The sequence below is a fragment of the Salvelinus sp. IW2-2015 genome, unplaced genomic scaffold (genome assembly GCF_002910315.2).
Source record: "Salvelinus sp. IW2-2015 unplaced genomic scaffold, ASM291031v2 Un_scaffold2357, whole genome shotgun sequence".
In the NCBI taxonomy this organism is placed as follows: Eukaryota; Metazoa; Chordata; class Actinopteri; order Salmoniformes; family Salmonidae; genus Salvelinus; species Salvelinus sp. IW2-2015.
Window position 1 is genome coordinate 169,188 of NW_019943682.1, and position 15,505 is coordinate 184,692.

Below are 15,505 nucleotides of genomic sequence, written 5' to 3' on the forward strand. Positions count from 1 at the left end.
CCCCCCTCCGCCCGACAGACCTGCAACGCAAGCTGGTGGACTTTTTCTGGTCGGGCCATCACTGGCTAAGGGCGGCAGTGTTGTACATGACCGTCCACGAAGGAGGACAGGGCCTGGTGGAACTGGAGAGCAGGATGGCTGCTTTCCGACTAAAGGCGGTGCAGAGACTGCTGTACCATACTGATGTCGGCTGGAGGGAACCAGCATGCGCGCTGCTGAGGAGAGCTGGCGGATTAGGGCTGTTCCTCATGAAGCTGGAGAGGCTGAGTACAGCAGGTCTCTCAGACTTTTACTCTGCGGTGCTGAAGGACTGGCAGCTGCAAAGGTCCATACGAGAAGGTGGTGTGGCGCCTGGGCTGTGGGTGTGGGAGGAGCCTATCTTCCACAACCCAGCCATTCCTTTGAGATCGGTTCAGTCGGCCACCCTGCAGAGGCAAATGATGCAGTGGGTTTACTAAGGCTGGGTGACCTGCAACTGCTGGGTGAGGAGGGGTGGAAAACTCCTGAAGTCCTGGCACAACAAACAGGAATAATGTCTCTTATGCTGCTGGAGAGATTCCTGGAGGAGGTCCAGGAGGCACTGTCTGAGCCGGTAAGGGGGGTGTTTGAGCGGCCAAAGGGGAAGGGGCCACCAAAGTTTCCGTTACTACAGGTGATGGCAGAGACTGGGGACTGGCAAGGGGGTCTGGAGGACTTGTTAGATTTCAACACTCCGAGCCTGGGGGAGTTTGAGGGGGTGGGAGGTAAAGCCCTCTACAACCTCTGCATTAAGGTAAGGAACATTAGGAGCCTAACATCAGTGGCAGGGGGAATGTGAGGAGGAGAGTATGGTGGGTTTTAGATGGAGGGGGCTCTACAAACCCCCAGTACCAAAGAGGTCAGGGGACCTCCAGTGGAGGGTTCTACATGGAGCCCTGGCCACCAACAGCTGGTTGGCTGGGCTGGGTTGTGGCTGTGGTTTTCTGAACATAACGCGCAACCCAAATGGCGGTTTTATGTTATAAAAGTAATATTTATCAACAAAAATAACATTTGTTGTGTAACTAGGAGTCTCGTGAGTGCAAACATCCGAAGATTATTAAAGGTAAGCGATTCATTTTATTGCTTTTCTGACTTTCGTGACCAAGCTAACCAAGCTATTATAAGGCTAATTGTTCTAGCATTGATTGATACACTCACAAAAGCTTAGATTGCTTTTGTTGCAAAGCATATTTTCTAAATCTGACACGATAGGTGGATTAACAACAAGCTAAGCTGTGTTTTGGTATATTTCACTTGTGATTGCATGATTATAAATATTTTTAGTAAAATTTTGCGCCGTGCAATTCAGCGATTGTTTAGGAAAATGATCCCGTAAAAGGGATCCGTAGCACAGAGAAGTTAACATGTGTAAATATTTGTATGAACAACTGAGACATAAACTGAACAAGTTCCACAGACATGTGACTAACATAAATGGAATAATGTGTCCCTGAACAAGGGGGGGTCAAAATCAAAAGTAACAGTCAATATCTGGTGTGGCCACCAGCTGCATTAAGTACTGCAGTGCATCTCCTCCTCATGGACTGCACCAGATTTGCCAGTTATTGCTGTGAGATGTTACCCCACTCTTCCACCAAGGCACCTGCAAGTTCCCGGACATTTCTGGGGGGAATGGCCCTAGCCCTCAACCTCCGATCCAACAGGTCCCAGACGTGCTCAATGGGATTGAGATCCGGGTTCTTCGCTGGCCAAGGCAGAACACTGACATTCCTGTCTTGCAGGAAATCACGCACAGAACGAGCAGTATGGCTGGTGGCATTGTCATGCAAGGAGGGTCATGTCAGGATGAGCCTGCAATAAGGGTACCACATGAGGGAGGAGGATGTCTTCCCTGTATCTCACAGCATTTAGATTGCCTGCAATGACAACAAGCTCAGTCCAATGATGCTGTGACACACCGCCCCAGACCATGACGGACCCTCCACCTCCAAATCGATCCCGCTCAGGCCTTGGTGTAACGCTCATTCCTTCGACAATAAACGCAAATCCGATCCCCTGGTGAGACATAACTGCGTCTCGTCATTGAAGAGCACTTTTTGCCAGTCCCGTCTGGTCCAGCGACGGTGAGTTTGTGCCCATAGGCGACGTTGTTGCCAGTGATGTCTGGTGAGGACCTGCATTACAACAGGCCTACAAGCCCTCAGTCCAGCCTCTCTCAGCCTATTGCGGACAGTCTGAGCACTGATGGAGGGATTGTGCGTTCCTGGTGTAACTCGGGCAGTTGTTGTTGCCATCCTGTACCTGATGTTCGGATGTACTGATCCTGTGCAGGTGTTGTTACACGTGATCTGCCACTGCGAGGATGATCAGGTGTCCGTCCTGTCTCCCTGTAGCGCTGTATTAGGCGTCTCACAGTACGGATATTGCAATTTATTGCCCTGGCCACATCTGCAGTCCTCATGCCTCCTTGCAGCATGCCTAAGGCACGTTCACACAGATGAGCAGGGACCCTGGGCATCTTTCTTTTGGTGTTTTTCAGAGTCCGTAGAAAGGCCTCTTTAGTGTCCTAAGTTTTCATAACTGTGACCTTAATTGCCTACCGTCTGTAAGCTGTTAGTGTCTTAACGACCGTTCCAGGGTCCTGAAAAAGGGATGTTTCTTTTTTTGCTGAGTTGTTCTCTTTTCTCTAAAATTAAAACAAAAACGTAAAAGTGGTATTCACCCCCTTTGCTATGAAGCCCCTGAATAAGATCTGGTGCAAACAATTACCTTCAGATAATATAATTAGTTAAATAAACCAATTACCTAAAGAAGTCACATAATTAATTAAATAAAGTCCACCTGTGTGCAATCTAAGTGTCACATGATCTGTCACATGATCTCAGTATATATACACCTGTTCTGAAAGGCCCCAGAGTCTGCAACACCACTAAGCAAGGGACACCATCAAGCAAGCAGCACCATGAACCAAGGAGCTCTCCAAACAGGTCAGGGACAAAGTTGTGGAGAAGTACAGATCAGGGTTGGGTTATGAAAAATGATCAGAAACTTTGAACATCCCACAGAGCACCATTAAATCCATTATTAAAAAATGGAAAGAATATGGCACCACAACAAACCTGCCAAGAGAGGGCCGCCCACCAAAACTCATGGACCAGGCAAGGAGGGCATTAATAAGAGAGGCAACAAAGAGACTAAAGTTAACCCTGAAGGAGCTGCACAGGGGAGATTGGCGTATCTGTCCATAGGACCATTTTAAGTCATACACTCCACAAAGCTGGGCTTTACGGAAGAGTAGCCAGAAAAAAAGCCATTGTTTAAAGAAAGAATAGGCAAAAACATTTGTTGTTCGCCAAAAGGCATGTGGGAGACTCCTCAAACATATGGAAGAAGGTGCTCTGGTCAGATGAGATTAAAATTGCTTTTTGGCTTTTTGGCCGTCAAGGAAAACGCTATGTCTGGCGCAAACCCAACACCTCTCATCACCCCGAGAACAACATCCCCACAGTGAAGCATGGTGGTGGCAGCATCATGCTGTGGGGATGTTTTTCATCGGCAGGGACTGGGAAACTGGTCAGAATTGAAGGAATGATGGATGGTGCTAAATACAGGGACATTTTTGAGGGAAACCTGTTTCAGTCTCCAGAGATTTGAGACTGGGATGGAGGTTCACCTTCCAGCAGGACAATGACCCTAAGCATACTGCTAAAGCAACACTCGAGTGGTTTAAGGGGAAACATTTAAATGTCTTGGAATGGCCTAGTCAAAGCCCAGACCTCAATCCAATTGAGAATCTGTGGTATGACTTAAAGATTGCTGTACACCAGCGGAACCCATCCAACTTGAAGTAGCTGGAGCAGTTTTGCCTTGAAGAACGGGCAAATATCCCAGTAGCTAGATGTGGAAAGCTTATAGAAACATACCCTAAGAGACTTGCAGCTGTAATTGCTGCAAAAGGTGGCTCTACAAAGTATTGACTTTGGGGGGGTGAATAGTCATGTACACTCAAGTTTTCAGTTTTTTTGTTTTATTTCTTGTTTGTTTCACAATAAATATATTTGAATTCTTCAAAGTTTAAATCAAATGATAAAAACCCCCAAACAAATCCATTTTAATTCCAGGTTGTAAGGCATAGTATATATATATCTCGCTCTTTCTATCTATCTCTGTCTATCTGTCTTAAAATAACTTTGGGGGCACTAATTGTTTTATATTTTGACATTTTGTCAGGAAATTCAGCTCCACCTCAGGTTCTGCTGCTGTGGTGCAGTGGCACAGTCTTTCCTCTACAGGGAGCCAGGTTTTCCTGTGTCTATCCTTCTCAATGACATGGCTGTGCTCACTGAGCCTGTACTTTGTCAAGGTTTTTCTAAGGTTTTGATCAGTAACCGTGGTCAAATAGTTTGTCACGGTGTACTGTCGATTTTGGGCCAGATAACACTGCATTTTGCTTTGTGCTTGTGTTTCCCAATAAGTAATGTAGTTTTGATCTGATTGATTGGATGTTCTGGTCCTGAGGCTTCAGTGTGTTAGTAGAACAGGTTTGTGAACTCAGCCCCAGGACCAGCTGGATGAGGGGACTATTTTCTTTGCTCAGCTCTTGGTATTGCAGGGCTTGGTAATGATATGAGAGGGGGTCACTGGATTTTAGATGTTTCCAAAACTTAATTGCTCTTATTTGAGTTTTTATTATTAGTGGATATTGGCCTAATTCTGCCCTGCATGCATTGTTTGTAGTTTTCCTCTGGACATGTAGGAGAATCTTACAGAACTCTGCATGCAGGGTGTCAATGGGGTGTTTGTCCCATTTGATGAAATCTTGTTTTGCAAGTGGACCCCACACCTCGCTGCCATGAAGTGCAATTGGTTCAATGACACATTCAATTAGTTTTAGCCAAATTCTAATAGGTATTTCAATTTGAAGTTTTTTTAATGGTGTAGAATGCCCTACGTCTCTCAGTTCATTCACTGCATCATTAAGGTGTCCAGGTGAGTTTATTTTTAAGCCTAATTCTAGAGTGTGTGGTACTCTATATTTTTAAACCTCAGTAATTGTAGTGTGTTCAGTACTCTATATTTTTAAACAACAGTAATTGTAGTGTGTACAGTACTCTATATATTTAAACCTCAGTAATTGTAGTGCAAGTACTCTATATTATTTAAAACCTCCAGTAATTGTGTGTGTGTCAGTACTCTAATATTTAAACCCTCAGTAATTGTAGTGTGAGAACTTTGGTCTAATTCCATGAGATCTGGATCTTCTCTGGAAAATCATTATTTCAGTATATTTGGGGTTTACTGCCAGGGCCCAGTTCTGACAGTACTGCTATAGCAGGTCCAGGCTCTGCTGTAGGCCATGTGCTGTGGGTGACAGCAGGCATAGGTCATCTGCGAAGAGTAGGCATTTAACCTCTAAATTGTGGAGACTAACACCAGGGGCTGAGGATTTTTCTAGAATAGTGGCCAATTCGTTGATGTAAATATTGAAGAGTGCAAGGCTCAGATTGCAAATTTTGATGCTGTACGTATTGCCAGTATACATTGATTAAATTATGTAATATGTTTACCCCATACACCACTTTCAATAACGTTGTATGCCAAATAGAATCAAATGCTTTTTGGAAGTCGATAAAGCATGCATACATTTTGGTATTATTTTGGTGGACATATTTATCAGAGTGTGTAGGGAGAAAATATATTAGGTTGTGCGATGTTTTGGTATAAATCCGATCTGGCTTTTATTTAAGACATTGTGCTTATTAAGGAAGTTTAGAAGTTTAGAACTCTTACATTTATTATAAAAACCTTCCCCAGGTTACTGTTCACACAAATGCCTCTGTAATTGTTAAGGTCAAATCTGTCTCCGTTCTTAAAGATTGTGGTCCTTGATTCCAGATGTCAGGGAAATAACCTACACTCAGGATCAAGTTAAACAGTTTTAATGTAGCCAATTGACATTTTGCACTAGTGAATTTGAGCATCTAATTTAGGATGCCATCAGGTATGTAAGCTTTTTTTTAATTTTGAGGGCCTGAAGTTTCTGGTCAGTAATTGGGGAGTCCAAGGGATTTTGATTGGATTTGAACAAGCTATAAAGGACATTCAACTTCTCATGAATTTGGTATTGTTCTGTGTTTGCATCAATTTGAACGGTGTTGTAGAGTGTTTTAAAATGGGTTGTCCATATGTCACCATTTTGTATCGCTAGTTTCTCTTGTTTAGATTTTTTTTAGGTTTGTCCAATTTTGCCAGAAGTGGTTTGTGTTTATGGACACCTCAATTAGTGTTAGCTGCTTGCTGTTGTACTGTGCTTTTTTGGTTCTGAGTGTATGTTTATAGAGATTTAAATTCTCACAATAACGAAGTCGTAATTCACTATTATTTGGGTCTCTGTGCTTTTGGTTTGATAGTGTTCTAAGTTTTTTCCTTTTTTCCTGCATCAAACCAGTTGTCATCTGTCGTCTTTTTTGTTTAGTTTTTTTTGTCAATTTCAGTTGTGCTCTTTTGCTATTTGCAAATTATTGTTGATGTTTTTTATTCCTAGATTGATGCCTTCTTTACTGTGAGTGGATGTGTTATCCAGAAAGTTATCTAAGAGTGTTTGGATATTTTGTAAACACATTGTAAACGTTAACAGTAAACATTACACTTACAAAAGTTCCAAAATAATGAAGATATTTCAAATGTCATATTATGTCTATATACAGTGTTGTAACGATGTGCAAATAGTTAAAGTACAAAAGGGAAAATACATAAACATAAATATGGGTTGTATTTACAATGGTGTTTGTTCTTCACTGGTTTCCCTTTTCTTGTGGCAACAGGTCACACATCTTGCTGCTGTGATGTCACACTGTGGTACTTCACCCAGTAGATATGGGAGTTTATCAAAATTGGATTTGTTTTGGAATCCTTTGTGGATCTGTGTAATCTGAGGGAAATGTGTGTCTCTAATATGGTCAGACATTTGGCAGGAGGTTAGGACGTGCAGATCAGTTTCCATCTCATTTTGTGGGCAGTGTGCACATAGCCTGTCTTCTCTTGAGAGACAGATTTGCCTTCGGCGGCCTTTCTCAAGAGCAAGGCTATGCTCACTGAGTCTGTACATGGTCAAATATTGATTTACTTTTGGGTCAGTCACAGTGGTCAGGTATTCTGCCACTGTGTACTCTCTGTTCAGGGCCAAATCGCATTCTAGTTTGCTCTGTTTTTATGTTAATTCCAATGTGTCAAGTAATTATCTTTTTGTTTTCTCATGATTTGGTTGAGTCTAATTGTGCTGTTGTCCTGGGGCTCTGTGGGGTTGTCACGTTCCTGACCTGTTTTCTGTTATTTTGTATGTGTTAATCGGTCAGGGCGTGAGTTTGGGTGGGCAGTCTATGTTATGTGTTTCTATGTTGGTTAATGGGTGACCTGATATGGTTCTCAATTAGAGGCAGGTGGTTTTCATTTCCTCTGATTGAGAGCCATATTAAGGTAGGTGGTTTCACATTGTTTGTTGTGGGTGGTTGTCTCCTGTGTCTGTGTATGTTGCGCCACACGGGACTGTTTCGGTTTGTTCNCCATATTAAGGTAGGTGGTTTCACATTGTTTGTTGTGGGTGGTTGTCTCCTGTGTCTGTGTATGTTGCGCCACACGGGACTGTTTCGGTTTGTTCGTTCGTTCGTTTTGTGTAGTCTGTTTTTCCTGTTCGTGCGTTCTTCGTTACATGTAAGTTCTTACGTTCAGGTCAGTCTACATTCGTTTTGTTATTTTGTTTAGTATTAAGTATAGTTAGTTTTTTGTCTTGTTTAAATAAATCATGTCAAGTTACAACGCTGCGTTTTGGTCGAATCCCTGCTCCTCCTCTTCGGAGGAATTCCGTTACAGGGGTCTGTTTCTGTTTGTGAACAGAGCCCCAGGACCAGCTTGTTTAGGGGGCTCTTTTCCAGGTTCATTTCTCTGTAGGTGATGGCTTTGTTATGGAAGGTTTGGGAATCGCTTCCTTTTAGGTGGTTGTAGAATTTAACCGCTCTTTTCTGGATTTTGATCATTATCGGCCTAATTCTGCATGCATTATTTGGTGTTTGCATGCAGAGTCTCAATTTGGTGTTTGTCCCATTTTGTGAATTCTTGGGTGTCGATAACTGTATTTTTTGTTGTATGTGTCCTCCCCCAACAGGATGGTTGGTATGTTGAATTGTATGTTTGTTTTCATGGTATAGAATGATCCTTCTTGCCTCTCTCAGATCGTTCACAGCTTTGTGGAAGTTACCTGTGGTGCTGATATTTAGGCCAAGGTATGTACAGATTTTTGTGTGCTCTAGGGCAACGGTGTCTAGATGGAATTTGTATTTGTGGTCCTTGCGACTGGACCTTTTTTGGAACACCATTATTTTTGCCTTACTGAGATTAACTGTCAGGGTCCAGAATCTGTGCAGAAGATCTAGGTGCTGCTGTAGGCCCTCCTTGGTTGGGGACAGAAGCACCAGATCATCACCAAACAGTAGACATTTGACTTCAGATTCTAGTAGGGTGAGGCCAGGTGCTGCAGACTTTTCTAGTGCCCGCGCCAATTCGTTGATATATGTTGAAGAGGGTGGGGCTTCAGCTGCATACCTGTCTTACCCCACGGCCCCGTGGGAAGAAATGTGTGTTTTTTTTGCCTATTTTAACCGCACACTTGTTGTTTGTGTACATAGATTTTATAATGTCGTTTGTTTTTCCCCCAGCACCACTTTCCATCCGTTTGTATAGCAGACCCTCATGCCAAATTGAGTCAAAGGCTTTTTTGAAATCAACAAAGCATGAGAAGACTTTGCTTTTGTTTTGGTTATGCGTGTTTGTCAATTAGGGTGTGCAGGGTGAATACGTGGTCTGTTGTACGGTAATTTGGTAAAAAGCCAATTTGACATTTGATCAATACATTGTTTTTGCTGAGGAAATGTACAAGTCTGCAGAGGATTTTCCCAAGGTTACTGTTGACACATATCCCACAGTAGTTATTGGGGTCAAATTTGTCAACATTTTTGTTGATTGGGGTGATCAGCTCTTGGTTCCAAATATTGGGGAAGATGCCAGAGCTGGTAATGATGTTAAGTTTAGTCAATTGGAATTGAATTTAGGATACCATCAACACCACAGGCCTTTTTGGGTTGGAGGGTTTGTATTTTGTCATTTAATTGAATGTAATTGGAGAATCCGGTGGGTTCTGGTAGTCTTTAATAGTTGATTCTGTCACAGCCTGATCTGTTTCACCTGTCTTGTGCTTGACTCCACCCTCCACCAGATGTCTTCCATTTGTCCTCATTATCTCCTGTGTACGCCAGCGTGTTTTTCCGTACTCCTGTTTCTCTAGTCCTGTTTTCTACTCCTCCCGGTTCTGACCATTCTACAGGCCCTGACCACGAGCTAGTTGTCCTGTACCTACATAAGGTGTAGTATGGCATTTGCTGTATGATTGATGAGGATCTCCATATTGCAAATGTATGGTCCCTTACTTGATGTCAGCAAATGTTTTTAAATTAGGCCCCAGGGCCAGATCTTCCGGGAAGCCATCAAATTAAGTATCTCGGAATTTCGGTTACCGTTTTATACATTTTAAAAAATACATTTTTTTCTGCTGTTCCGGAAAATTCCACCAGATGGAGACTGGTTGCTTTTTGCAAAATGTACAAAACATCACCAATTGTGACGGGGCCATTTCTCCTAAACGGAAAAGACTTCAAAGACGAAACTGAAGGCGCTGTGAATTTTGGGCCTGCTCTGAAATATGTGATAGTTGGCTTCTAAACGAGTTGGACAAAGTGAGTGTCAGTTTGTATCAGTTTGGTGTCAGAATTATATCTTATTGACTGATGGATGCTGACTTGCTGGCTGACTTTTGTACATTTGCAATAAGTTTAAACAGTGATAAACCATCACCAAAATGACAGACTGAAATCAACACTAAAAATGGCATCACCATAAGCTATAAGGCCGTGCCGAGTTCAATGAGATGCCCCACTTGACTGTAGCTCACTCTGTCTGAGGGCAGCGACTGTTCAAAAGTAGGCCAAAAATAAAGCCTGGCCCCAAATTTCAGGTGTTTTTGGGTGACAGCGGCAGAACCGTTAGGATTCGAAGCACAATTCAACCTCAGGAACGTACCTAAGGTCCTCCCGATCTGTGCAAACCTGACCGTGTGGCATTAACCTGTTACCTGGTACTCATCCCGGATCCGGGAGCACCCACCAAGCCCCCCCCCCCCCCACTGAGTAGCATAGCTAGCATAGCGTCACAAATAAATACAAGCATCTAAATATCATTAAATCACAAGTCCAAGACACCAGATGAAAGATACAGATCTTGTGAATCCAGGCATCATTTTTGATTTTTAAAATGTTTTACAGGGAAGACACAATATGTAAATCTATTAGCTAACCACGTTAGCAAAAGACACCATTTTTTTACTCCAACAGTTTTTCCTGCGTCAGTAGCTATCACTAATTCGACTAAATAAAAGATATATATAGCCACTAACCAAGAAAACAACTTCATAAGATGACAGATCTGATAACATATTTATGGTCTATAGCATAGTTTTTTTTTGAAAAAATGTCATTTTTCAGGTATAAATCACAGTTCACATTGCAGCTGCAATCTGAAATAGTGCCGAAGCAGCCAGAATAATTACAGAGACCAACGTCATATAACTAATTACTCATCTTAAAACATTTCAGAAAAATCACAGCGTACAGCTATTGAAAGTCCAGCACATCTTTGTGAATCCAAACAATATTTCAGATTTATTAAATGTTTTATAGCGAAAACAAAATGTAGCGCTAAATTAGCATAGCCACGCCAGCCAGAACCAGCTGGGCGCCCACGACCAGTTCACATGCACGACAGATATATGAAATAACATCGTAAATTGGGTCTTACTATTGCTGATCTTTCATCAGAATGTTGATCAAGGTGTCCTTTGTCCAGATGAGTCGTTSTTTCGATTCAGAATGGCAACTTTCCCTCTTCATTTAGCATGGGTACTGGTCGAGTGGCACGGATCTCTCCAACGAAAATAAAATCAGAGAACGGAACACCGCAAAACTCCCGAAAAAATTCAAATAATCTGATTAAACTAYATTGAAAAAACATACATTACGATGATATGGTCACATGTATCAAACAAAATCCGAGACGGAGATAGTTTTCATCCGTAATGGCMGMAMAACAGAAGGCAATCTCACYTCCAAGKCGCGCGATTCAGAGAACYGGAAGTGGGCGGTCACGCCAAAGAAATAGCTGTTATTCCACGTCAGAACAAGATAAACACAAAATTTCTCCTCTGACGTCCTCTTGACACCCAGAGGAAGGCGTATGAAGTGTRTTTCGGGTCATACGTGGCATGACCATGTATAGGCAGAGCGTTGAAGCGAGCATAGACATCTGGCATTCTACTTCCTGGTCAGGGAAAGTGCTGTCAAATGACTTCTKTTTCACTCAGAGACAAAATTGAAACGGTTTTAGAAACTAGAGATTGTTTTCTATCCAATAGTATTAATAATATGCATATAGTAAGAGCAATAATTGAATAAGAGGCAGTTTAATTTGGAGAGGCAAAATGTCGAATTTGAAACAGCACCCCCTGTATTCTCAAGAAGTTAACCCATAAAAGGTTCCCAGTTAATCAGCTTTTGATACCAAGTGGTATTGAACTCCCTCACCTTTTCATCCTTCTGCATGGAAGTGATCTCAGGTCGACCCTTAATCTGCACCTTTTCCCAGAGAATTTTTGGCAGCGTTGGCCATTCTACCTGGCTGAGAACTGCACACTTGTGCTGGTAGCTAGCTAGCTACTGAAGTTACCAAGGCAAATTTAATTTAAATAAATTGCACTAACTGGACACAAAAATTAAGTTCTAAAACTAAGAAAACAATTCATATTATACCTCCTGCGTCTCCTGTAATTTGAAAAAACTAATTTGAATTGAATAATGCTCAACTATCACTCTTCACTTTTAATCTCTATCCAACAATGTCACCAAGCTTCTCAAAACATAGAACCCTCATAATGCTCTCACAATACAACTCACTGTGTTCGTTCTCTGATCTTAATAATATGATGACATGTCAGTTCATATTGCAAAAAAAAGAGAAAAAAATCTCTGATATGTTGGAGGACGTCCTCAGGAAGATGTCATAATTACCATGTACGTCTATGGAAGGAGGTGAGAACCATGAGCCTCCTAGGTTTTGTACTGAAGTCAATGTACCCAGAGGAGGATGGTCCTCCCCTTCCTCCTATGAAGAGCCTCCACTGAGGGGTATGTGATCTGTTGTTAGGAATCCAATTAGACTTCAACTGGTGTGTTCACTTAGGAAGGCCTGGCATTCATTATGCTACAGAAAACCTTTCATAAGTTACTACTAACAGAGACGTCTCATTCATTATCCTCATCACTAGGTTAAACAGCTTGAGAATAGCTTCTCTCTGCTGTGTTTCAGTATCTGTTAGAATGTAAATCCTTGTCTCCAGATCTCAGGATAGTAGCCTTACCTAATCACTAGGTTAAACAGCTAGAGAATAGCCTCTCTCTGATGTGTTTCAGGATCTCTGTTCCAATGCTGTCTGCCCCATTTACTTGAGACAATGCAACTCTCTCTCTCTCTCTCTCTCTCTCAGATCTTTCTCCTCCAGCCTCTCTGAGCATAAGTCCTGACAGATCTCAGTTTTTTAAATTAGAGTCTCTCTCTCTGAGCTGTGAGGTTCAGGGGAATTCTACTGGATGGAGAGTGGTGAGGAACGCAGAAAGAGGAATCCTTACAGAGTGTAATACTGACTGGGGAAAAGAACAAGGGTCTTCATGCATTGTGTCACTAATACCATCAGACAGTGGAGTGTACTGGTGTGAGTCTGGGTCTGGAGAACACAGCAATGCTGTCAACATCACAGTACCTGGTATGTCCACAAACACCATCTACTAACATTATAGTGTTTAGTTGTTAGTTGTTAATCTGGATTCAGATAGCTGATGTTATGTTTATATATTATATACAGATGGAGCTGTGATCCTGGAGAGCCCTGCCCTTCCTGTGACTGAGGGAGATTCTGTGACTCTGCGCTGCAGATATAAGAGAATTCCCTCTGACCTCACAGCTGATTTCTACAAAGATGGATCCCTCATCAGGACTGAGACTACAGGAGAGATGACCATCCCTGCAGTATCCAAGTCAGATGAAGGACTCTACAAGTGTACCAACTCTAAAGGAGAATCCCCAGAGAGCTGGATGACTGTGACAGGTGAGAATAAGAGAAACCTTGACATTCAGATTATCTGGTTCTTCTTTACACTGTTAAGTGGTGCTGAAACCTGCATTATAAACTGGGTGGTTCTTCTTTACACTGTTAAGTGGTGCTGAAACCTGCATTATAAACTGACAACAACTTAGAGCACTGAGTGTACCAGACTGTTGTCTCTCTGGACAACAACTCTAGAGCACTGAGTGTCCAAATTACCTTGGTCTCTTGCTCTGACAACAACTCTAGAGCACTGAGTGTCCATTACCTTGGGTCTCTCTTAGTACAAACAACTCTAGAGCACTGAGGTCCATTACCTTGGTCTCTCTGGACAACACACTAGAGCACTGAGTGTCCATTACCTTGGTCTCTCTGGACACAAACAACACTAGCGTGTGTCGCAGAACATAACCCATGGTCTCGTCGTTAGAGACAACCAAACACCACTAGAAGGCCAACACGAAGTGTCACCAATTACCATTGTCATACACGACTGCGATGAGAGTGAAAACCACGACCCAAGCACTGATCACGTCTCATACGAGCCAAATCATCATGTGATCCATATTTAACCTATGCGAGTCTACCCAGTCTGCCTTACCTGAGCATCAACGTCTAGTCAAAGCCAGTCTCGAGGTATCGTCCTAAATCTACCTCCTGAGTCCATCTCCTCTAGAAACGAAACAACCTTCGAGAGCACTTGAAGTGATCCCATTAACCTATGCGGTCTCTCAGACATAGACTAACACGACCTATGCAGCCACTGCCAAAAGATGTGACCAGTACACCTGGATCTCCTCTTAAACAACACTAAACCAACTGAAGCACGGTGTAACAATTACCTTGTCTCTCTAGCACAACTCTAGCGCACTGCAGATGTCCACTTACCTGGTCTCTCTGCGACACAACACCTGAGCACTGAGTGTCCATTACCCTTTAAGTCTCTCTGGACAACAACTCTAGCACTGAGTCGCTCCAAGACCATTGGTCTCTCTGGACAACAACTTAGAGCAACTGATGTCCATACCTTGGTCTCTTCTGACAACAACTCTAGAGCACTGAGCTGTCCATACCTTGGTCTCTCTGGAACAACAACTCTAGAGCACTGGTGTCCAACCTTTTGAGGTCTCTCTGGACAACAACGTCTAGACACTGAGTGTCCTTACCTTGGTCTCTCTAGACAAACTCTAGAGCACTGAGTGTCCATTACCTTGGTCTCTCTAGACAAACACCAAGGCTGCATGATGGTACTTGCAATTACTATTAATATGTACTAAAATAGTGGGGTTATTCCTTTGGGTCTGAAGACTAAATTGAGTGTATGCTTAAGTCAAACCTCATATAAATCATGCATCTTGTCAAAATAAAAAAACTTGGGGCAGCTAGGGGTACAATGTGCAACTGACGTGTTTTCCGTTTGCTCCCACAATATTCTTAAAGTTTTGTTGAATTTGCAGACAAAACTGATTTATTTTTCTAATATTAGTTTGGTGATCCTGTTCCGTAAAACCAAACTTTGCTTCGAATGTCGCATGTCATGAACATTAAGGCCAAAAAACATGACTTAGAGAAAACCCAGGCCTACAAGACCCACTCTTATCACCGCTCTCTCCTGAGTCTGAGGTCCTAGAGACTCACACTTTTACCCGGGGTGCGGCTTGGCCCTGCGGCCGCTGAAATGAACATTCTCGAGGCATCAAACTACTACGCACTGAGATAGTTGAAATGAAAACGGAGGTAGTTCTACGATTAGGCCTGAATACAGGATATATCTGAACTTAAAAGCAGATCTAACCATCCTGCGAAGCGAGACGGTGCCTGGGAAATCACATCACTCAAAACAACATCCAAGTTGCTTCGACGATTGTAGCGCTGCAGACCTCCGGTCTAGCAGCGTCTCCGACTTAACTTCCTCCCTGGAGGCTGACGTGAAACGCCTCCTGCGGAATTCTGAAAAAGGTACAGGAGAGTTGACAGTAGATCACAACTGTTGCTCGCTGTGGAACTGTGGATCTTTAAGTAAAAGTTCCCCACCTGTGTTACAACTATGTTTATCATAACTACTAGTCTTGTTAGTTGTCAGTTGCGAAAACCACTCAGGCTTATTTGATGATTTTTGGCCCTATGCTTCGGAGAGAAATAAATAAAACGCTATCAAGCTCTCAACAAAAACCTAATTGAAAGTAAGCAAATCGTAGTAAGATGATGAAAAAATATATTAAAAATAATTGTCTAGTGACCCAATAAAGACAACTTATAGCTGTC

At 42.6% G+C, this 15,505-nt stretch overlaps 1 protein-coding gene across 1 annotated transcript in view; it reads left to right on the top strand.

The window, feature by feature from the left end:
* LOC112073770 (uncharacterized) overlaps window positions 1–15,505 on the top strand; it is a 142,949-nt gene that overhangs the window by 45,898 nt on the left and 81,546 nt on the right. Inside the window, exons 9-10 of the mRNA XM_070440274.1 lie at window positions 12,626–12,901; window positions 13,001–13,243. Of these exons, the coding sequence (XP_070296375.1) occupies window positions 12,626–12,901; window positions 13,001–13,243 (519 nt within the window). The remainder of the gene's footprint in view (window positions 1–12,625; window positions 12,902–13,000; window positions 13,244–15,505) is intronic.